This window comes from Phymastichus coffea, unplaced genomic scaffold (genome assembly GCF_024137745.1).
Source record: "Phymastichus coffea isolate CEN01 unplaced genomic scaffold, Cenicafe_Pcof_1.1 PCOF00006, whole genome shotgun sequence".
In the NCBI taxonomy this organism is placed as follows: Eukaryota; Metazoa; Arthropoda; class Insecta; order Hymenoptera; family Eulophidae; genus Phymastichus; species Phymastichus coffea.
This window is the reverse complement of record NW_026706817.1, coordinates 7,420,483-7,445,637: the sequence shown is the minus strand read 5'-3', so window position 1 is coordinate 7,445,637 and position 25,155 is coordinate 7,420,483. Positions and strand designations below refer to the sequence as shown.

The following is a 25,155-nucleotide window of genomic DNA, read 5'->3' as shown; positions in this document are numbered from 1 at the left end:
AGTGCTCCGCTATTATTGGCCGGCCCTTTACAAAGACGTTGCACATTTCGTACGCAACTGTCAAGTTTGCCAGCAAATAAAAGTTGAGCAAAAGCCGCCCGCTGGACTTATGGGCAAACATATTGTTACCCGTCCATGGGAGGTTGTCTGTGGCGATCTGATGGGTCCTTTCCCTCGTTCGTCTCAAGGCCATGAACATCTATTTATTTTCATGATTGTTTTCACTAGGTGGATAGAATGCATCCCAGTGCGTAAGGCCAATGCCAAGACAATTAAAAAGGAAATTAACCATCGTATTTTCCTACGTTTCGGGATTCCGGAACGATTCCTGTCCGACAATGGCACGCCTTTTAAAAACACGATGGTTGATTCGTTTTTGGAGGCTCATGGAGTTGTCCATGGGACCTGCGCTCCGTATTCACCAAAATCAAACCAGAACCCGACGGAGCGGGTCAATCACACGATCAAAACCATGATTGCTGCATTCATCGAGAATCACACTCGATGGGATGAGCTGATTGACGAGCACGCGTTTGCTTATAACACGGTCATCCATGAAGCTACACGCTCGAGCCTGGCTTTTATTATCTACGGGCGGCACCCAGAGCCGCCAAGTAATGCTCGACGCGCGGAGGAGCGCGCGGCGGTCGAACAACTCGAGGCTGTCGCTCGAGCCGACTGGCACTCCTGCATGAGCAAACTTGACGATTTTCGAGCAAACGCGCTCGAAAACTCTACGACTGCTCAAGCCAAGCAGAAGTACTATAACCAGAAACACCACGACATCGATTATGGTGTGGGCGACAAAGTATGGGCGAGAAATCGCGTGCTCTCCTCTGCTGCCAAGGCCATAGCCGCTAAGTTTTGTCCTAAATACGCAGGGCCTTTTGTTGTAACGACTCGTCTAGGCATGAACTCGTACCAACTCCAAACAGAAAATGGGGTTGATATCGGAAAGGTGGCCGTATGCGACTTAAACCCTTGCTTCGATGACGAACAGTTTCCTATAGATGAGGCATTTGACGGAGGAGACGCCTCTGAGAGTGAAACCGAAAAGCTCTTGGATGACCAGGCTACTGAGCAGTCTAAGGCCAATGAATCAGCAGTGGCCTCTTCATCTTCTCCATCGGCGGACGCCTCAATTCAGCTTAATAAGAGCCAGGCCTTGCCAGACCCGACAGTAGCCGTTCCGCGCAAGCGAGGACGGCCACTTGGCTCGAAAAAGGCGGCTCCGCCACCTGTCGCGGCTTCACCCCGACGCTTACGTGCGAGAAACAAGCGCGACGCCTAAGTTTTGTTTTTTTTTCAAGCCACTCCCGGCTACTCCTGCTTCTGCCCGCTTGAGCTTGCCGCTATTTTTTTATTACTATGCCCTATATCGCTCTTTCACTCCAACGCTTTGCAGAAAATGTGGCCTGCTAAGAAGAATCAGGAGAGAGTCACCCTCACCTTGGAGGGACCGATGTAAGCGATGCTGAGACTCCAAAACTGGGTCGCCCAGCAGCTCTTGTCATTGGGCGATCCCCAAGACGCTCTTGCACCCGGAGTCCCCAGCATCAGCGACCTTCTGCAGTGCTGGACACAAAGGCAAGGCCAACCTGCGGACAACGATGCTCCCGCAGCAGCCCCAGTCGAAGGGCGCATGCTGATTGGCACTGTCTCTTCCTCGACTCCAGAGGCACTGGCCCAGGGAGTCCAGGACGAAGAAGACATCAGTTGGCCGGAGCGCTGGGCCACCGTGGAGGCTGCTGCACGCAGCGCCCGCCGAGCGAGGCTGGCTGCCGAGCAGGCCGAGTGCCTGGCATTTCAGGACGTTCTGAACTTTACAGAACATCCTGACGCACGCGTCAGAGCCTACGCCTTCTCAGATTTTATCAGGAAGGTCGAACGAGAACTAGAGAAAAAGGCCTTCTATAGCCGTGTCTATTTAGTTCCTTTTCTTTTGTGTTTTGCACTCTTATGTTTTTCCCCGCGCCGTTGCGCGTATAAACTGTACCTTAGTTTAAAATTGTTTTTGTAAAAAGAGAGAGAGCAACACATTCATGTATTAATTCCTTTTATTTTTCTATAGACTTTACAAAGTAAAATGCTATTTTGCTTCATAACTGGAGTTTCCCCTTTCCTTTCCTTCCTCAAGAGAGAGACTACTTTTCGAGTTGGTACCGCTCCCGTTACCAACGTCTGGGGGAGGGGCATATAACGAATTTAATTCATTCGCTATGTCTCTCTCTTCCCACGCATGCATATACATAATTCATATACTTATATTATATTTGAATACACATTATATCATACAGCAGCCTGCAGCAGCCGACAACGTCGAAGTGTAAGGTAAGAGAGAGAGCGCGGCATGTCTATTAACGAGCCTATAAGCAGGGAGAGTCGCGTCCGCGTGTATGCGTGTATGCGTGTGGTCGCGCTGCCGAAAAGTGCGATGAAAGAGTGGGGACGCTTCTCGCGGGAATTGACTGGCGGACGTAACACGGGCGACACGTGTTTGAGCGCGCGCTAAAGAGTTTGCCTTTTTGCGGACCTGGACTTTCGATCTGGCGTTGCCTTGACTTGTTCTCGAGTGCGGCGGTGGTGCGGCACCTCGACACGACGGTATGCGTGTGCAAGGACATAGCGCTAGGTAGCCCACGTTTAGTCACCACTGCAACCGGTGTCCGGGAACGCCGTTCAGCGAGCGAGCGTTTATAGTACGGAGGGCCTGGCCATTGTCGCCTCATTGTAAGTACCGACTCGATTAGCTCTCTCTTGCCTGCTTGCTCGCTTCTCTCTCTCTTTATCGATTTGTTACTCTGTACGCCTTCTTTTTGACGCTTTATATAAATTATTCTTATCCTTCTTATTCTCAGCGTTCTTTGACTTTGCGTCCGACTCTCACTCCCAATCCTTGGCGAATTCTCTGCGCTCGTCACTACTTTTCGCGCTTTTCAGCCACTGTTACCTGCGACGCTCTACGCGGGCCACGAGGCTACTTGATGTCGTGACTGGTTAAAAGGCTTGGCCACACAGGTGCCAGCGCACCAGCCTCGTGGCATTAGCTGTTTATTAAGCCGAGCTGTCAACTAATCCATCCTCTCGATTGTAACGGCGGGTTAGCAAAAACCCCCTTATAAAATATATACTCTAAATACAGTTTCACCCCTGCACAACGTAGGGCTAGCAACTCCAAGTGGCAAAACTTGTATGGTTACGTTTCTCTTTTATATAGATTTTTTCAAATTTTTTTGTCGAAAAATAGTCATAAATACCAAAGATATTGCTGTAACAGCGCTTTAGGGGTGACTTTTGAGGGTGGTTTCCAAACCCCAAATTCCTTTTCTAGCACAACAGTAGAATTCTCTTATCAATTTTTAAGTGTCATAGTAAATGAAAAATCAACGAAATTAGTGATTGGTAACTATTCATATAGCAATAGTAGGGTTTAGGGGTGTTTCACCCTCGAAATACTGAATAACGAAAAAACTCCGAAGCTAGTCAACATTATTTTATCATATTCTAGATGAAAATTTATTTTTTAATTTTTAAGGTATTTTTATGTTTTTTTACGCGAAAAATCTAATCAAAAAGGTTGTTCTTTCCCTTTCCTTCGCAGGAGTTGCAATCCCCAGAGACAAAACTTATATAGTTATATTCACTTTTTATTACGAATTTTTCAAATTGTTTGTTGTCCAAAAATATTGATATAAACCAAAGATATTGCTGTAATAGTGTTTTAGGGGTAGTTTTTGAAGATAATCTTCAGCCCTTACATTTATTTTTCTACAGATTAACAGTATCATTGTCTAGCCCACTTTTAAACGTCATAGCTTATGGAAAATCAGCAAAATTGGTGATCGGCAATTATTCATATAGTATTAATATGGTTTAGGGGTAGTTCACCCTTGAAATACATAAAAATGAAAAACGCCGAAACACGTCAATTTTATTTTAACATTTCCTAGATGAAAATTTATTTTAAATTTTTTATAATAATTTTATGATGCTGTATACGAAAAATCTACTCAAAAATGTAGTTTTTTCCCTGTATATCGTAGGGGTTACAACCCCCGAGTCTAAAACTATCCGATTTTGTTGTTTTTTAAGTAAGAATTTTTTTTCATTTTATTTCATCAAAAAAGATTCATTGTAATCAAAGTTACTGCTGTTTAACTGTTTTTAGGAGTGACTTTTGAAGGTGTTTTTCATCCCCTAGACAGCTTTTTCCGTCAATAAAAAAAATACGTGTATCTTATTTTTTCTATAAAGTATAACATATCTCAATAGTAACAAATTTGAAGGCGGTTGGTTGGGAATGTTCCCTTGTAAGTACTTGAAATGATTCTTACTTCTCGGAAACTCAATCACGTCTGCCGTTATTACCAATCATGGTCGGTTGACTGCTCGTTTGCTCATAAGGCCCATCGTAACTGTTGCTCGATTTTGTACCGTTGGGACTTTTCACACAATCGCACGAACTTTCTAATGTAGTTATACATCCCATGCCATGAATATTCTCTCGCTACCGTATCATGTTTTATCCCTTCTGAAGTGTGCCGCCGACGGCTTGTAGTGTGCGTCTCACATCACTCGAGCTTGGTATTCCAACGGTACCTAACAGTACAACCAAATGCTAACACTACTCGTGATTTATCACGAGATATAGCAATCTATCCGTCATAAAAGGATTGAGCATACCGTCTTTTACTCTCTAATTTCTAAATTTATCCGATCTCACAATTGCGTCTTTTATGCGCTGTGAGTATTCGGGATCATTGATAGTTGCGACTGCTGCTACTTCCTCGCTATCTTCCCACGCGCGCGATAACGCGTCTGGCGTATGATGTAGGCAATCCTTTCTGTACACGATCTCAAAATCGTACGGTTAAACCTCGAGAACCTATCGCGCAAGTAAGCGCTGTGTGATCCGTGACCACCACGAAATGTACTCCCTCAACATATGGACGAAACTTTTTAATTCCCATTATTACGGCCGCGCATTCTAGTTCCGACACCGTGTAATTGCGCTCGTGTTCGAGGTCTGTCCGGAAAGTATCGGGCCTACGTTTATATCTTCGCGCCATAGTGTTTGAGCGTCCTCTACCGAACAGAAATGTCAACAGTTAAGCCTCACGAATCTATTGGTTACTTACTGACACCTACCGGACGTATAGTTCATGTGTGTCTTTGTTTACAGTACCTTTTTCGCGTTCGTCTGATTTTGATATGGTCAAAAATGACTGAAAAACAAGATCAACGAATTGGCATCAAATTTTGCTTTCAACTCGGAAATACGAGTTCGGAAATTATTGAAATGATGCAAAAGGCCTTCGGAAGCGAGTGTATGAGCAAAACATGAATAAAAGAGTAGTATAAACGGTTCAAGGATGGTCGTACTTCTATCGATAGTGATTCTCGTTCCGGCCGACCTTCGACGACAAAAACCGCAGATAATATTGAGCGGGTGCGACTTGCAATGGAACAAGATTATCGTATGACTGTGCAAGAACTAGAAGAAGATCTTGGGATACCAAAAACTATCATTTCAGAAATTATAACGGACAATTTAGGCATGAAACGCGTGTGTGCGAAATTCATCCCAAAATTTTGAAGTGTTTGCGTGATATAGTAAGAAGAAAACGGCTGCACTTTTGGGAAAGTGGTGACTGGCTTCTCCATCACGATAATGCGCCAGCGCATTCATCCAATCTTGTGCAGCAGTTTTTGAGCAAACACAATATCGCATTGCTTCGACAATCTTCATACAGTTCCGACATAGCCCCTTGTGACTTTTAGCTGTTTCCAAAACTAAAAAACCCACTCAAAGGACACCGATTCGATGACAAAACAACGGTTGAAAACAATGCGACGAGTGTATTTAAGGCTATCCCTAAAAGTGAGTTCCAGGACTGTTTTGAAAAGTGGAAACATCGTGGAACCATGTTATTCAATCAAGTGGGGATTACTTTGAAGAATGCCACCCACCAGATGATAAAGAATAACGCTAGCACGAAAATATAAAGGTTGGCCCGATACTTTCCGGACAGACCTCGTACATTCAACATAGCGTACCATATCGGGTGCTCGGAACCATCTGCGTCTTTCTGGATCAAACACGCACCCAAAGCGTATGACGATGCTTTGTAATGGATGAAGAAAGTCTTTTTAAAAGTGGGTCTTGCCAAAACCGGCACTTCCGCTAGGGCTTTTTTGAGATTTTCAAATGCCTAGGCCTGCTCCTGTTCCCAATGCCAGCGTTCGCCTTTGCGCGTGAGTTCGTAAGCGGTACTTTCACATCGCTCAATGAACTGCGTTTTGCTTCGCATAAACTCTATCACCTGTGGCGAGTATCATCTTAACCCATTAACGCCCAGGTGATCAGAATTTTTACTAACTATTTAACGTGTTTATTTGTTATGTTATCGGACCAAAAAAATAATGCAATACCCCTATTCCGACGCGAAATTTGATGTTCTTTCAGAATCTGCGCTTGAAATTTCGATTAGGCATCGAAAAAAAATATATGGCCTATTGAAACCTGAAAAACGTGAAAATTTTCGAAAAAAAATTTTTTTCGATTTTTTTTTTACAATGATACCGCAAAGATATCAACTTTATACTATGATCAGAGATGATCATGGTACTCGAACATTAAGAGGAATTTTTATCAGAAAAATTCATAGACATGTTTTATCAAAATGGCGGCAAGAATGAAAAAATTTTATAAAAATCTTGATCTATCGTTTTCTTAAAAACTATAAGCTTTAGGAAGAAATTTCTAAGACCAAAAATGTCTTTAAATGAATTTGAGAACACTGTTAAATTTTTTCAGAATTTTTGATTTTCAAAAATTTCAAAAAATCCAATATTTTAAAAATATCTAAAAAAATTTTGACAAAATTTCTGACTGTTCTTTGATTACTTCTTTGTTGATTCTGTTAATATACATTGTTTTTTTTCTAATCTTAGTATTATCTAGAGATAACGGCGTAGACGTGGTAGAACTTTGTCTCCTTTGGGGTGCTTTTTTCGTGAGTTGCCTTGCCTCTCACTTTGACATTTCTATTATATGTGCTTTTTTATCCAACAATTATTGCATACATTAAGATAACATTTTTCACAATAAATCCTTGTTTTTATTGTATATTTTTCATTTAAACAATTTTTTATTTGACCCTATAAGATCGTGTATGAACTGTTTAACTTGTTTGACCTTTTTAAATATAATATTTAGCAATCGGAATAGTTGACTCTTTTATTCCAATTTTTTTCTTTCCATCACGTGTAGCATTAAAAATTACGTGGGAATTTATAATGAATGCCTGTATAAATCTTATAGAAACAACCTAAGTCCATTTTTTCGAACGTATACTTGGAAGAACATTATTACAGTAATCATCATTCACGTCAACACCGCCCATAAATTTATTGTATAAATGAAAAGCTTGCGGAAAAAGTATATCAGTTTTAGATCGAACCTCGTTACTATATCAACTCGAAGTTGATAGTGGACTTATACCTGAAGCAGTTAAAGCTTTTGAAACGGGCGTTAAATCCATAATATTGGTGAAATTTATTCTACTATTTTGATCATGTTTTACAATATAAATACCTGGTGGAGCTTTCTTTTCAAGTATATTCTTTTCTTTGACTGAAACGTCTCTTCTAGTGCCAGTGCATTTCAAACGTAATTTTTGCGAGTGAAAATATTTTTTATAAGTATAATACGAGGGTGGTCCGATAAGTACTTAGCCTCACCGCCCGATGGCGCCACTCTCGCAAAAGAAATATACTATCTCGTAGCACAACCTTCTCGATGGTTACTGTCAAAATTTCAGCCGGATCAGAGTTGTAGTTTATTTTTGAGAGCGTGTGAAAGCAAGTGTGTCCGTTGATTTTTCAAAAATGGAAAAAGAGCAGTATCGGTCGGTGATTCGATTCTTGTTTTTGGAAGGGAAATTGCGCAGCGAAATCAAAAAGCGCTTGGATGCTGTGTACGGTGACTCGTCTCCTTCGATGGCGACCGTCAAATATTGGCTTAACGAGTTTCAACGTGGTCGCACGTCGATTTTTGAAGAGCCATATCCAGGTGCTCCGAAAACGGCTACCACGGAGGATAACGTGACAAAAATTCACGATCTCGTATTGGCAGATCGACGATTGAAGGTGTGCGAGATAGCTTAGATCGTAGGCATCTCAAAAGACCGCGTGGGTCATGTCCTGCATGAAATTTTGGGCATGAGAAAGCTGTCGGCTCGATGGGTACCGCGTTTGCTCACTCCGGACAATAAGCGCAACCGTGAGACAACTTCAGAGCAATGTCTGACGCTGTTTAAGCACAATCCGAAGGAGTTTCTGCGTCGTTTCGTGACAGTCGACGAAACGTGGATACACTGGTATACAACAGAGACCAAGGAACAGTCGAAACAGAGGACTTTACCCGGCGAAAGTGCTCCGAAGAAGGCGAAGACTGTCCTGTCGGCCGGAAAGGTGATGGCCACCGTTTTCTGGGATTCACAAGGTGTGATCTACATCGACTACCTGGAGAGGGGCAAAACGGTCACAGGGCTTTACTATGCCGAATTATTGGGCCGATTCGACGTCGAATTGCAGAAAAAACGGCCCCATTTGGCGAAGAAAAAAGTGCTCTTCCACTATGACAACGCACCGGCTCACACCTCCGCCGTCGCCATGGCCAAATTGGTCGAATTAGGCTACGAACTGCTGTCCCATCCACCGTATTCTCCAGATTTAGCCCCGTGCGACTTCTTTTTGTTTCCAAATTTGAAAAAGTCACTCGCCGGACAGAAATTTGAGTCGAATGCGGAGGTAATCGCTGCCACGGAAGCCTACTTTTCAGACCTCGAGGAAACGTATTTTTCAGACGGATTAAAGAAGTTGGAGCATCGCTGGGCCAAGTGTATCGAACTAAAAGGAGACTATGTTGAAAAATAAAACGCCACTTTTCCAAAATTTTCGTTTTTCTTTTGTAAGCTAAGTACTTGTCGGACCACCCTCGTATATCTTAATATGATTAATATAATTAGTATAATATATTTTATGTAATATGTTGGAACGGGGTCAATGATCCGTCTTTTTGTTTCGATTATTTGTTCGTGCCATTGCATCGAAGAGCGCGCGGTGTTGTCGAAACGTTCAAATTCATTAATAGGAGAGCAGGAAGGGACGGGAGTCAGTCAACCAACGTGCTACTAGTGAGAAATAAAAACAGCGAAATTATAATCAGTATCACATGCGAGTTAGTTTATTTCCCTATTCTGTACAGTATACTTGGCCCGCGTGTTTATGTTTACAAAGCGCGCGCGTGTCGACAACATGCAGCGTCGGAGCGATCGCAGCTCTTTGTCCGCCGGGTTAGCACATGCACGCTACCGATTCTTACAAAGTACGAGGGATTAACGATTAGTTCCGCGCAGTCGTGAGAAAAATAAAACAAAGCCGCGATATAAAGCTGGCCAGCTTACCTTCGTATCGGTTGCACTACTAGCAAGGGGAAAGGAGACAAGTTCGTTATCAGTCCTTCGCAGGAACAGTCCGCTCTCGGTTTTGCCCTCGATGGCGAAACTCTATACCCACGCTTACTCACACTCACTCGCTACCACAGCGACGAAAGCAGTTCTCTCGAGCTCGGAGGTGTCACTTCTACGTAACGTCTTGGAAAATCGGCTGGCTCACTTCGTATTTCTCATGAAAACTTTGGCGGAAAACTCTGGCTCTTTTTACAGTGGCTGGATGTACGGATATCTTATTCTCGACTGGTTCATTTATATTCGCGCGCGTTCCGTTCCGTCTCGTACCAAATTCCCTTATTCCATTTTTCCCCAACCAGTAGGTGCTGCCCTCGCAGGCAGCCTCATGGTTGAGGTGATAACACTAATAAGACGTTTACCGTCACAATGTATATTAATTATATTTATATTTGGTATTGTGAACTCATGTTCAGAATCTGAATCAGATATTGAATCACAATCGGAATCAGAACCATCGGAACCTAAATTGTCTGCACTTGGAATCAATATATTTTCGTCGGAATCATTATCCGAATAATCTGATTCATACTCTACATGCGATGAAGCAGAAAATTTTGAACATTTTCGTGACATAACAAGTGTATTAAAAAAAGGGAAAACCAATATTTTTATTATATGCTTTATTTACCATTCATGTAAAAATTGTATAGAACATATGTGCCTATGCACAAGTAAAAGGACGTACCGAGTTTGTTCGCGAATTTGTAGTGGTAAATAGAAAAAAAATTTTATGTACAATTCAAGAAAAAATTTTTTCTCTAAACCTATAGACTATATGAAAAAATTTTTAAGAACCAAAAAATCGAAAAATTAGTCAAGGAACACTCAAAGTTTTTCAGAAAAATTTTAGATATTTTTGAAAAATTTGATTAGTGGTATTGTATTATTTTTTTGGTCTGATAACATAATAAATAAACACGTTGAAAAGTTAGTAAAAATTCTGATCACCTGGGTGTTAATGGGTTAAGGGAGTTTTTACTGGGCACGGGCCTTGCACATCAATCTTGTGCTCTATTAAATGTGTACGTGGAGATAATTTCTCGGGTACCACATGCCGTACAAGTTTTTCCACGGTCTCACGCTGCGACGGTCACAGCTCGAAAAACCCAGCGAACTTAGTTCTAATTCGAGCACGTATAAACCGAGGTACGCTTGGGAACTCAATCTTTACACGTTTCAATTCTGCGATCCAGTGCCACAGGTCATTCTTTATATGCCAGCGCTCTTCCGCGTGAGTAGGTAAACTTGGCAGGACACAGATCAGGAGAGCCTCAGATTATGGGGGGCCTCAGATCAGTGATCTAAAGTATATGATCTATGAAATCAGCACTTTTAGATCAGGCGCCCCCTCTCCTCCTGCAGCACTCTTAGATCAGGCGCCCCCCCTCCTCCTGAGATCAGGCGCCCCCGCCGCCGCTCCCTCTGTGATCTGAGGCGTATGAGCTATCAGATCAGCACTATTAAATCATGCGCAAGAATCTCTTCCCCCTGCCCGCCCACCGAATGTGAAATGCGTTTTCAATATTAAAATAAATTTATGTAATTAATTGCATTTAATTAATTTGACGCAATTGATTTACGTATAATACATAGATTTAGTGAAAAAAATTAGCAGACACCACGGAGAATCGATCTCGCTTTCTACGGCTCGATAGACCGTAGCCTCTAGTAAGTGAGCCACGGTTGCTTATAGCTCTTGGTATCTCTTATTGGGTATATTACGTACACACAACCAAAACGCGACTTGACTACGGCGTCCCCCCGCCGCGACTTCATCCGTATGTGTGCACGTGTTTTAAGATCACGCGTTACGTGTGTGTGTGTGTGTGCAACATATTGATACTTACTGCAAACCCGAATGCCTGTGCTTGTCCAAGAGATATACCATCGCCGTGCTTGCCTATCTTGGTGAGTGCATTTTTATATATTATTAATTAATTTTGTATTAATTTATTATTATTAATTTATTATTATTAGTTTATTATTAATTTATTATTTATTATTATTTTTCAGTATTATTAATTCATGATCGTCTGTGGCGATACGATGGGCCCCTTTCCGAATTGCCTTAAGGAAACGAACACTTACTCATCTTCATGGATATCTTCACGAGATGGATAGTGTATTCCGATCCGCAAGGCCAATGCCAAAACGATCAAGAGAGAGATTAATCATACCATCTTTTTACGTTTTGGAATCCCTGATAGATTTCTATCAGACAATAGCACGTCCTTTAAAAACTCGTTCGTCGACTCTTTCTTAGATGCACATAGCGTCTTTCACGGCAGATGCGCTCCTTATTCCCCTAAATCGAACCCGACCGAGCGAGTAAACCGCACCGTCAAAACTATGATCGCGGCATTTATTGCGGATAAACATGATAAGTAGGACGAACATATTGGCGAGTTTGCCTTTGCCTACAATACTGCTATCCACGAGACAACTCGCTCCAGTTGTGCCTTCTTAAATTACGGACGGAATCCAGAACCACCAAATAACGTTCGACGCAAGGAACCGCGCGCTGCTTTACAGCAGCTAGAAACTACTGCCCATGAAGAATGGTACTCTCGTATGCAAAAGCTTGACGAATTACGAGCTAATACCCGCGAGAGGAGTGAAGCTGCTCATCTGCGACAAGAGAAGTACTACAATCGGAAACATCGCGATATCAACTACGACATCGGCGATAAAGTTTGGGTGAAGGACCAAGTACTCTCCTTCTCTGCTAAAACCATAGCAGCTAAACTCTGCCCTAAATATATTCGCTGGCCCATCTGTTGTAACATCTCGCCTTGGCATGAATTTTTATCAGCTTCGGAACGAGAATGGAGTCGATATAGGAAAGGTAGCTGTCTGTGACATGAAGCACTGTTTCGATGCCGAGCAATTTCCTTCGGACGCGACACAGGATGAGGATGACGTCCTGTACAAGGAAGATTTGATGAAAGCGCCCGCGCAGATGCTCTACCAAAGATGGTGGAATCAACGGTAATAGCTTCTTCTGTGCATGTGAATGATGATGCAAAGACTCAGTTGAGACCAAGCCCAGTTCCTCTGGTATCCAAGAGTCATTGCTCATCGAAAAAGAGGCTGACCTCGTGGCTCCAAGAAAGCCATACCGCTATTGGCAATGACCTCGTCCCGGTGGGTACGCCTTAGAGGCAAGCTTGACGCTTAACATCCCTCTATCACAGCGTGCTTACACTACACGACACCATAACAACACTAAGCCTACGCTATACTCTTCAAGACCTTCTACAGTCACTTTTGCCCTTGGTTTGCTTACTGCCCTGCCTCCGCTTACGCTTCACCAGCTTCAATTTCTTTTCTTTGTTAGCCCTTATTAATTTAGATGAATCCTTTACAGAGAATGTTACCCGTAAAGAAAGCCTGTGAAGAGCCAGACTTGGTCCAGGTGACCATTCCCCGAAGCCTGCTGGCCCAATTCGGGGAGGTCGCCTCTGAAATGGCTAGAGCGTAGGCTCCGCTCCCGTCAGAGGTTAAGCCGGAATTACTCTCGATCGAGGAGCTGGCTCTGCGCTGGGCAGAACGATACGCCGCCAAACATCGAGAAGAAGAGGAGCAGGCTAGGTGCTGGACAGAGCGTAACGCTGCCAAGCGCAGAGAAGAAGAGGAGCGACATCTGCATGCCCAACGGGCTCTCCCCGCTCCAGACAACCAAGACGAGAGGCAACGACTATACTCTGAGCTGCGTCGATCCTCAGTGCGCCTGACCGACGTCACAGATGAAGAGCCGACACCGGCCCAAACCCACGAAGAAAGGTGGGCCAACGCTGAGGCAACAACGCGATCGTGTCGTTCTGCGCGTATCAGGGCGCAAGAAGAGGAACGTCGGATATGCTGCCATTATGGCGTTCACAGAGCATCCTAACGCTCGTGTCCGAACTGCCGCATCCCTGGCTTTGTCCAGAAGGTCCGGGATGAAATGGAGCCCCAGGCCTTTTTCGCCCAAGCTACAGAACACTGGGATGAGACCAAAGACATCCAGGGATGCCAGGGGGCCATCCAAGGAGCACAAACGCCTTCTGGCACAGCAGGAGCAAAAGCGGCAGGAAATTTTGGAGCTCCAACGCCAACTGGCTGGACTAAATGTACAGTACGCATGGGCTTCTTCCGCGACAGTAAGCGCTGCTGTCCCTGGTCCGTCCCCGAGCTATATGCCAGGTCCAACTCGTCCGGATCCTCGCCTGCTCACTCATAAAGAGCGTTGCAAAATCGCAAGGCAGGCCCAAAGGCTGCCTGGCAGATTTTGCCGGGGAAACAAGGGTTTAATCCTTCAATACTCAGCGCTCATGCACCAAGATGCCACAAGGCCATGTGGCAAGTACGATGGTCCAGCCCCGGAGAAGAGGGCTATTCGGTCCTGCTATGTCTGCAACTTGACGGCAGTCAGTAGGACCGAAAACTGCCCCAACTTCTTCCAACATTGGAAGTTCGAGCAGGGGCTGGAGCCGCGATACGTCTACGGTGACGAGTTTGGTAAGTGCCGTCACCATTGAGCTACCATCAAAACGGCCACCTCTCTTCAAGTCTTCTGCCTCAATGCCCCGACACCGAAGCAAGAAGAGAGAAAAGGGAAAATGAAGACCGACGATCTTTCGCCTCTTGGCTGCGCGCAATTCAAATTTTGCGCCATTGCGCCTATAATGTAACGCTTTACCGTGCCTTTTTATTTTCCTAATTATGGCATTAACGCCACTTTAATTTGTTTTCTTTCATTGGCACGGTCCCTATGTCACAGAGAAAGCGCGATAGGGAAGATAACTCTTGTTCCTTTTTTTAATATAATAAATTACTTATCTTGACTATTCCCTGTAGTTTTCTTTACGAGAGAGACCTGAGGTTAGAGTTGGTACCGCCCTCGTTATGTCTCTCTCTCTATGCGGCGATAATATTAAGAATATCATATATCTATAATGTTACATTGTTTGAATTATGTTTCACCTTAGCAGCAGTAGACGACGACTGCGGAGAAGGTAAGAGAGTGCGCCGGCAGAGAGACCGCGTGCGTGTGTAGGCATAGCGATATGTATGACGAGCCGCGCGCTGCGTGACGAAGGGACGGCAATTAGCTGATAGCTCGCGAGCCGTGCAGAGGCATTCGGTCGTGTGTGCACTTGGATTAGCTTTTCTTCGTGAATCGCCTCGTGGCAAGAGAGTGACTTTTGACTGTGACAAGTTAGTGAGGTGCAACTGTGCGTGACAAGCGACTGTACAGTTAGGCGAATTCTGCAATCTTGCCAAGGCGTAATTGAGAGGCTTCGATTAAGGGGCTATCCTGCTTTAGAACGTTCAAAAAATCGATTTTTATTGCTTAAATCTATTCTTTATATGTATAAGAACATATATCCGAAGTTATAGAGTCGGATTCACAGTATTTCCGAAGATACAGCACTAAACGCAGCGGGGCATCGAGCAAGTGCCAGTCCTCGGTCAGACTGGAACGCGCTCGCTCCTCCCCTCGTCTCTAAACTCGAAACTATATACCTGAAAAGGTTCAGCAGCTGTTCGAAATAATATTTTGCTTTCATAGAAGCGTCTTTTGAACCTTAGTATGTGTCATCGGTATATAATCTGGGTGTACCTGTTTCCTATAGAGCTGTTTGTGGCGTAACGTTTAGTTCTGCTCTGACTATTGACGAGTGCGCTTCAATATAATCATGTCTAGTTATTCGAAAAGTGACAAATTGAGTATTAATCGTGCTGCAAAGCTACGGAAACGAAAATTCCATGGTAATCAATTCACAATTCACAGAATCAGACGATACAGAGTGCAACACAAGTAGTACTGAGAGAAAATTAGCCACCGCTAGCACCGAGAACATCATTGTGCATCTAACTCACTGTTATCGAATAATCGAGTTTGTCACAGTATTTTTTGCAATTTCTGATATCGTAATTTGCAGATATTGCAAACAAAATATACAATTTTCAGAGAGCGGACATCGAGGCTTAGGTTTCAAAATTGTATTATCGTGTATGTGTGGTCATAGAGAAATAAATTCAGGACCGTTTATAAACACTTGATTCGAAATAAATAGACGAAATGTTTTTGTTATGAGGCTTTTCGGTGTTGGACGAGAAGGTATTAATATGTTTCGTGGACTTATATGTCAAGGTTTAGCAAAATCAACGTATGATCAAATTGTGCAGCATTTATATACAGCGTCAAAATCAATGTTCAAAAGCGTTTGTGAAAAAACTGTCAAAGAAGAGAAAGAAATAAATATAGAACATGATAGATCTGCTGACTGTTTGAAAGTTTCTGGCGATGGATCCTAGAAAAAACGAGGTTTTACTTCATTGTTTGGTGTTACAACGCTCATTGCATATTGTCATTCATGTGCTTTACAAAAGAATATATTAGACGAAGAAGAATTTGAAAAATGGGATAATGATCATAAAGAATCATGCTCTTCAAATCACGATGGTTCAGCAGAGAAGATGGAGGTAGATTCAATCGTGGAGATGTTCTTGAGATCTGTTGAAAATTTTGGAGTAAAGTATACGAATTACATCGGCGATGGTGATTCGAAAACTTTCAATGGTATTGTAAAAATGAATCCATATGGTGATGATTACCCTGTGACAAAAAATGAGTGCGTGGGACACGTACAAAAGCGCATGGGTACTCGACTCCGAAATAAAAGGAAGGAAGAGAAGCTTGGAGGAAAAAAGCGTCTAACAGAGAATCTCATCAAAAAGTTGACAATATATTATGGTTTAGCAATTCGAAGGAATATTCATTCTGTCCATGATATAAAAAAGCTGTAATGGCAACGCTGGATCATTATTGTTCAACTGATGAATCTCCTTGTCACGAGAATTGTCCGACAGGCACTGACAGCTGGTGTGAATGGCGCAAAGCCGAAGCTACGAATCGTCTTGCATCCTTCAAACATTCTGCTCGATTGATTGACGAAAAAGTGGAGGAACATATTCGTCCAATCTACGAAGAACTTTCGAATGACGATCTCATGACGTGATGCTTAGGTGGACACACGCAAAATTCGAACGAATCGTTCAACTCCACTGTCTGACGCATAACTCCGAAACATCTCAATTCTGGTCAAAAAATTGTAGAAATTGCTGCGTATATGGCTGCAGGAATGTTCAATGAAGGATATTCAGCAGTTGTGCATACCATGCAATTACTCAATTTGAAAACTGGCCAGCAATGTAAAATGTTTGCGGATAATGTCGACATACAACAGATTGAACGAGAAAGACGACGTTCGTCTCTTTCCAGTAAGGAAACTCGTACGGCCCGTAGACTTGAACAACTTCAACAAAATGAGTTCCATGAGGAAGCTGAAGGTCTATTGTATGGCGCAGGAATAGCTCATTAGCGAATTATTGCCGTAAGTAGTCGAAAATTAACATTTTTCCAGTTCATAAACTTCAAAACGCTTTTTCTCGAGTTTTCGTTTTTCCACTTTTTCTAAACTGGCGGGCGTGTTTGTAAAAAAAAATAAATAAGCTATCGCAACGATCCGAAGTTTTTTAGCTTCAGTTTTATCTACTCTTCTATATGAACCAAAAAGGTTTTTGGAAATAAATTTCTAAAAGACTTTTTCAGCACAATAAAGAGATTTTTTTTCTCGTAAAAAGCACTTTTTGCTTCAAATTCGGAAAAAATTTTAAATTTCACAATTTCTTCAAATTTTTCTTGGTTCAAATAGAAAATACATGTATGAAAATGAAATCTTTTTTTGGCTTTCTGTTTCAGATCAAAATTAAGAGCTCTACCACTCCCGTCAATAGAAGACTCGGATTACGGATTGCGCAACAAATGTGTCTAATAATCGGTTGCATTTTGATATTTTTCTTCAAAAAATTTTTTTATAATGTTCTATTATATACTAAAATAGTCCTGAAAGCTCGCTGTAGTTGGTTATTTTTTTCTATCTTAAAAAAATTCCCTAAAAAAACGGTTTTTAGGCTTTCCAAAGCAGGATACCCCCTTAATGTAAGTACCGACCGTTCCTTGGATCTCTCTCTCGCTTTGCCTATCACGCCGCTCACTCGTCCTGTACACTAACACGTACATAAACTATATATATTTGTATACTACTAAAACTGCATGGCTTTTCTTTCGGGTTACCTTTCCTTTCTATCGCTTCCCTCAACTTTCGCGATTTAAGCTGCGTGACCCACGCGGGCCAATTGGCGGTCTATACTACTGGGCCGGTCTTGCGTAGCAGAACGCAGTCCCGCGAAGAACTGCATTTGTGCCAGCCACTACTTGATCTCGGTTTAATTAATATATTGTAGCGGTCTAAATCCCCGTTACAAAGTGAATCAAGAAAAAGTCAAGCAGCCAAGCAGCCAAGAAGTGGAACAAATCAAATCGACCAATACAATTAGGACTCGCAAGTTTAAAAGTGGCAAAAATCCATAAAAAAGAGTAAGCAAATAAAACTTATAATTTTTTTCGTAACTTATCTATCTCTCCTCTCTCTTCAAAATAACTCGAAATTCAAAAATTCTTCCTTTTTCCGTATTTGGAGACAACTTTTGATAGGCTCCAAGTACAATTTGTAATAGGAAAATCGGGTTCTACTATTGATAGGACCCAGGATACTTCGCGCTCTCGGATTACAACTATTGATTGGAATCCAAGAGCAGAAGTATAGGCTTAGTGGCACTGTCCCCCTCGGTTTTATTAATTTTCGATTAGTGAACCCGCTAGTTTATGCGCGAAATCGCAGACTAGCAACAACAGAACCCTGAGACTGCGCCAAGCCTCAGGTGCACCTGAGATGTGTCGTTGCCACGACGTCACAGATACTATATCACAACATAGAAACTTTGATCGATGATCTAGATAATGAAGGGAAAAAACGTAAAAAAACTTTTAGTTATTATCAGAGTATCGCGATGAAAACGTTTTAAAAATGTAAAAAGAATATATTTTTTAAACTATTATATAATATTAAAGCAAAATTCGAAAAATATCGCTTAAATATTGATTGAGTATTTTATGTATGCATAACAATATTTAATACTTTCATATATTGGGAGTACAAATAGAAAACCGCCGTTTTCCCATAGGTGGCGTCAGTATTGCACGTCGGTAAAAAATTGTTAACAGGAACGTTACATAGCCAGCTGAGGCATTTGTCAACAACTCTTCATCACCTCCCTTGTCTATTTTTACTGTGCTTTGTTTTGTTCGTGCGCAAAAATGGCAAAATTCGAGCCGAACAGGAGACATTTGCGGGAAGTGTTGCTTTTGGCATTTCATTCGGGAAAAAATGCAGCTGAGGCGCGTCGAATGATTGTAGAAACTTATGGTAACAACTGTATTAGTGAAAGAACGTGTCGGGAATGGTTCCAAAAGTTTAGAAATGGCGAGTATGACGTAGATGACAAGGATCGTCCCGGACCCGTAAAAAAGTTCGAGGATGCGAAATTGGAGGCTTTGCTGGATGAAGATTCTTGCAGAACGCAACAGGAACTTGCGGATTTATTGGGCGTAACTCAGCAAGCCGTTTTCCATCGCTTGAAATACTTAGGAATGATCCAGAAAGTGGGATGTTGGGTGCCGTACGAGCTGAAGCCGAGGGACATCGAACGGCGTCTTGTCACGTGCGAACAACTCCTCCAACGGCAAAAAAGGAAGGGTTTTTTGCATCGCATTGTGACCGGCGATGAAAAGTGGATACACTATGACAACCTAAAGCGGAGAAAATCGTGGGGTCTTCCCGGCCATGCATCAACTTCGACAGCGAAACCAAACATTCATGGCTCGAAGCTGATGCTGTGTATTTGGTGGGACCAGCTTGGCGTAATTTACTATGAACTCCTGCAACCACGCAAAACCATCACAGGAGCCCTCTATCGGACGCAATTGATTCGTTTGAGTCGAGCGTTGAAGGAAAAACACCCAAAGTACGCGGAAAGGCACGACAAGGTCATATTTCTGCATGACAACGCTCGGCCACATGTTTCCAAGGTCGTGAAAACATACCTGCAAACTTTGAAATGGGACATCCTATCGCACCCGCCGTACTCTCCTGACATCGCCCCTTCTGATTTCTACTTGTTCCGATTAATGACGCATGACCTGGCCGAACAGCACTTTCGTTCTTACGAAGAAACCAAAAATTGGATCGATTCGTGGATCGCGTCAAAAGACGAACAGTTTTTTCGAAGAGGAATTCAGAAGCTGCCAGAAAGATGGGAAAAAGTTGTGACTAAGGATGGAAATTATTTTGAAGAATGAGATTGTAACGAGTTTTTTACAATAAAACCTCAAATTATTAGAAAAAACGGCGATTTTCTATTTGTACTCCCAATAGAAAATTGCTTTGTGTGTATTGATGGACTGTAGAAAAATATTTGAGTAAAACTTTGAGACACTTATCATTAAATATACTTTACAATACATTTACACAATAAGTTGAAAATCTAAACCAATTGTAACGGATCGCATGAATTAGAATGGAATTGGCCTATAATCATATTAAACTTTAACTATTGTTGCATACTGATCTATTTTATTCCAGTCAAATACGTAGAGGTCTTGTTTTTCATAAATGCTGGAAAAAAATAGATTATGCCGCACCATATTCTACAAGTTTTTTTATAAATATGATTATAATACATGTAAAGTAAATTTAATTCCATAACATATCAACTATTTTAAATGTTATTTGATCACATATCAATTAACTTATTTTCACCCTTCACTTTTTACAATTAGAACTATATTCATTTATTTAGGTTTTCTTGTAAACTTCCTTCTCGTTGTGCGATCGCAATCTTCACTTTTCTGAAATTTCTGTAAAAATACAGTTCAATTATTTCAAATTTTACATTTCGTGATCCTATTTCCTACCTTTAACCATTCGCGCTGCAATTCTTGTAACATACTTGGAGTTAAAAGGCCTTGGGCTAATAATCTTTCAGTTAATTTTCCTTTATGCGATCCCATCAAATCACCAGTATCAACGGATGTTTCTAAAATTTAAAGATCAAAATTTTCAGAGTAAAGCAAAAAAAGAATTATGATACTAATAAATATCTTATGCAGAAATAATATACCTTGTAAATAATTATTTTTTTGTCTATTCAGTTCGAAATTTTCTTCATCAATGGCAGCAAATGCAGCACTTGTCATACCTTAGTAGAAAAAATTATTTGAAGAAACGAGGAAAATAAAAAATATAATATTGAAAACCTTTTGGTAAGAAAGTTACAAACTTGACTCTGAATTTTTCAGTAATTTAGTAAGTTGATATATGCTTTCTTGTATTATCGCATCAAGCTCCTTTTGCATATCTTTTACAATGTTTGCTTCAGGAAATAATTCTGTAAAGCGATAACTAAAAGTTGTACAAATTATTGAGGTTATTCGTAATATTAAAACTTTTACTTCAATTTTTCTTTGTGTCATACCTTAACCACAAGTAAAGATCCAATACATCAAATACAGCTTCCAAATGTACAAGATCAATGAGAGTTCTAGGTAATTTCATCGGCCACCCGACATGCAGACAAAGCCAATTGAATGTTATTGGTTCATTTTTTATATACTGTCTTGCAAATTTTAAGAACATAGTACAAACAAAAGGCAATTTTCTGTTAATTGGAGCACAACAAAATACATAGCGACTTCTCAAAGAAAGAGGAACATGTTCAATCATGTCAGCAAGAAATTTAAAATCATCAACATTGCACATAAAATACATAGAATCATCCACTGTACATAATGACACGAAAATATCCTAAAAATAACATAAGTTGTGTATATTTATCCATTAAAATCTACCTTCGATATTTGTTACCATTAAATTTGACAAAGGTGCTTTCGGTAAATGGTAAGCATATAATTCTATTTGATCAGCAGTAGGATGTAATCCAGCTTGAGATATGATTTCTGGTGTTTGATTCAACAAATATCTTAAAGTGGGTAAATCTTCTGATTTGAAAGTAGTCACGTAACCCTATTTTAAAAATTTCAAAAAGTATTATCTACGCATATAGAATTGTTTTCTTTGTAAAAATGAGGTAAAATGCAAGTTTACTTTTTCCCATTGAGTTCCATAACGTCCGGCTCTACCTGCAATTTAATACTGCAATTTATATACTTTTAATATATTATATATAATTTATATATTTATATATTTTTAATAAAATATTTTTTGACGGTAAACGTCTTATTAGCGCTAACGGCCCAATCGTGCGGCTGCCCGCGAGGGCAGCACCTACCGGTTAGGGAAAATGTGTGACGAGGTAATTCGGCACGCGACGGGACGGAACGCGCGCGTATGAAAATGAAGCAGTCGAGGATCAGCTATCGATATCGCCGAGAGGAGTCGAAGATTAGCATCCGGTCGCTGAGCTGAGCAAGGTGGGATAGTTGATAGTTCCCGAGCTTTCCCGAGTGCCGTGACGAGCTGATTGAGAGTGCAGGACTAACTACCGATACAGAGAGCCGCGAGCGAAGGATTAGCCATCATCACGCTTAGTCAAAAGGATCAGGATTAGCTACCAATTACAGAGCCGTGCCGCATAACCTTCTGACGTTGTTCCGAGTTTTCCTGGGAGCGTGGAGGCAGATCAACCACGCGGAATCAAGTCGAGATAGTTCGACGGACTTGAGTGTGTGCAAGTGGGTGCGTGAGCGGTGAGTTTCGCCATCGAGGGCGAAACTGCGTGCGAGAGGCATCGCAAACGACAAACGAGAGTGCACAAAGACATAGCGTGCTGTACGAGGTCCCCTCTTCTCTCTTGCAATCCGTGCGAGAGCTGAAATAAAAGGTAAGCTGGCCAGCTTAATTTCGCGGTCGCGATATCATTGCCATACGACTAATCACTCGATTAGACAAAAAGCGTGTATGTAACGTCTCGGCAAACAAAGAGCGGCGAGCGATCCGACACTGCATGTTGTTGTCGTGCGCGCGGCATGTAAACATAAACACGCGGGCCGAATTTGATGTAATATTGAGAGATAATAAAAGTCCTCGTATGTGATATTAACAGTACTTTCGAAGTGTTCTTTTCGTATTTGTAGATAGTTGGTTGACTGACAGCCGTTCCCTCCTGCTCTCCGATTTTCGTGTCTGACGTAGGTAATTACGCGCGCCTTTCAGTACGATCGCGCGAATAAATTAATTAAATGGTATTCACCCCGTTACAATTTATATATTTATATATTTTTAATAAAATATATAATTTATATATTTTTAATACTCTACCTGCAATTTGCAATGAGGATGATACTGATATTGTATCCATATCTTTTTCACCTTTTTTATTCAATGTTGGCTTGATTAAAGAATAAAATATTATCCGTCGAATATGCCTTAAGAAAAAAAAAATTATTACTATTAAACCATTTTGTCATTAGGGCAATTCTTCGCTATTTCAAACAGTTTGAAACATCAAATCACCAATTTTGTTCAAAGTTGGTAGACTTGTTACCTATACAGAGGTCATCATCTGTGCAGAGTTTTAGATCAAAATATTGATAAGGGGCCGACTTATCAACTGTTGAAAAAATATTAGACTTTTTTTTATTAATTCGATTATTCGGAGACTCATAAAGATATGGACATGATTCTTTTGTTAAAAGACGCGGAAAGATTTTCACTTTTAAAATGTAAATAATAAAATACCAAATCATTTATTTATGCCATTGTTATAAACAATTTTTTCAAAAAATCGACGATATCTCAAAAAACGATATATTTTTTTTAATTTTTGCACCATCGTGTTCCTTGTCATTTTTTACATAAGAAACCGTTGAGAAAATCAAGTGCCCGCTATTAGGATTAAGACAGCACTAAAATGAAACGAACCGTGCGCTAGCCGCTCGGCTACTCGAACGTCCGCTACTAGTGCGGTTCCAACGTTGCTTGCTGCCATTGCATTTAACAAATAAATAATTTCATATTCTATCAGTCTATATGTATTTATTTAAATAATATATAATTTAATTGATTAAATAAATAATGTAAATGAGCTATTTTTTTATATAATCTGATATAATATTGAAATTAAACATTTGCTCTCTGCGTTTGTTTTAAATAAATACATATAGACTGATGGAATATGAAATTATTTATTCGTTAAAGGCATTTGCCGCAAGCAACGTTGGAACCGCACGAGTAGTGGACGGCCGAGCGGCAGAGCAGCTAGCGCGCGGTTCGTTTCATTTTAGTGCTGTCTTAATCCTAATAGCGGGCACTTGATTTTCTCAACGGTTTTTAATGTAAAAAATGACAAGGAACACGATGGTGCAACAATTAAAAAAAAAATATATCGTTTTTTGAGATATCGTCGATTTTTAAAAAAAATTGTTTATAACAATGGCATAAATAAATGATTTGGTATTTTACTATTTCCATTTTAAAAGTGAAACTCTTTCCGCGTCTTTTACCAAAAGAATCATGTCTATATCTTTATGAGTCTCCGAGAAATCGAATTAATAAAAAAAAGTTCATATATTTTTTCAATAGTTGATAAGTCGGCTCCTTATCAATATTTTGATCTAAAACTCTGCACAGATGATGACATCTGTATAGGTAACAAGTTTACCAACTTTGAACAAAATTTGTGATTTGATGTTTTAAACTGTATGAAATAGCCAAAAATTGCCCATTAAAAACTTTTGGAAGCATACTAACAAATTTAAGCCCATCCCTATTGCATCGGTTGCAACCAAAATTTTACAAGGATGCTTAGGATCATTAAATTTTGCAGCTTGAGCTAGTTTTGTTCCTGGCGGTAGGCTTCCGTATATTACAGCTACTTCGATTCCATGTTTTTCCAGAGTTCGAGATACTGTGTAAATATCATTTTTGTTAAAGCAAACAATGCAATCTCCTGGTTGAACATTGTCCAATGAATAGAGCGACTCCTTTTCAATTTCCAATTCTGTAAGTCTCTTATATTTTCTTATTTCCACACTTTCTCCAGTTGTAGAACAAAGGGATTCGACCTATATGAAACAAATATTAAAGTGAACTGTTATAAACTAGATTCAATTACTCAAAAATCAAGTGTAATTAATTTAATCTTATTTATCTAATAATAAGTAATGGATGTGTATTTTTATATTTATTAAAATAAGCCCTGACTGTCCGAGGTCATATTGTAACGATATTACAAGAATATGTTATAAAAATTAAGTTAGAATTTCAAGATATATTTACAAATTAAATTCCTGAGAATAAACAAGAATTTGACAGAGAAATATATAATTAAAAATAATAAAATTAGTAATTGTTTAATGATTTATTGGTACACATTAATATGTTCTTATGTAAACGTTAACAATATCTACTATTCTGTAACGTTTGTATTTTGTAAACCTTTGGGAATTCGTAACTTAAAGTTAACACCGCGAGGATAACACTCCTCCATGACTGCATCACATACGATAAGCAAATTTCAATAACAATTCTAACTGCCGTTTATCAAGCAGCGAACAGAGTCAACACGATTCATCATGTCAATGTGCCGTTTAAGATTATACCAAGTATTGTTGCAATTATCGAGGACAAGCCAGATAGCGCGGCAAAAAAAAAAAAAAAAAATAACAAAATTGCTAAGCACCAATAATGTTTGGGAAAGGAAAATGCCTAAG

General features: G+C 40.6%; 1 protein-coding gene across 3 annotated transcripts in view; it reads right to left on the bottom strand.

The window, feature by feature from the left end:
* Positions 1–20,041: 20,041 nt before the first annotated feature.
* Positions 20,042–25,155, bottom strand: part of LOC131668362 (ATP-dependent RNA helicase SUV3 homolog, mitochondrial) — a 114,121-nt gene continuing 109,007 nt past the window's right edge. The window contains exons 8-16 of one of the 3 annotated variants that reach the window (XM_058942466.1): positions 24,194–24,507; positions 22,763–22,869; positions 21,590–21,624; positions 21,350–21,508; positions 20,961–21,289; positions 20,766–20,887; positions 20,607–20,684; positions 20,401–20,522; positions 20,042–20,343 (exon numbers count right to left, since the gene is read on the bottom strand). In XM_058942466.1, the coding sequence (XP_058798449.1) occupies positions 20,278–20,343; positions 20,401–20,522; positions 20,607–20,684; positions 20,766–20,887; positions 20,961–21,289; positions 21,350–21,508; positions 21,590–21,624; positions 22,763–22,869; positions 24,194–24,507 (1,332 nt within the window). In that variant the 3' untranslated portion in view covers positions 20,042–20,277. Of the gene's footprint in view, positions 20,344–20,400; positions 20,523–20,606; positions 20,685–20,765; positions 20,888–20,960; positions 21,290–21,349; positions 21,509–21,589; positions 21,625–22,762; positions 22,870–24,193; positions 24,508–25,155 lie in introns of those variants that run through there. The other 2 variants (XM_058942478.1, XR_009302261.1) reach the window with 2 other exon arrangements.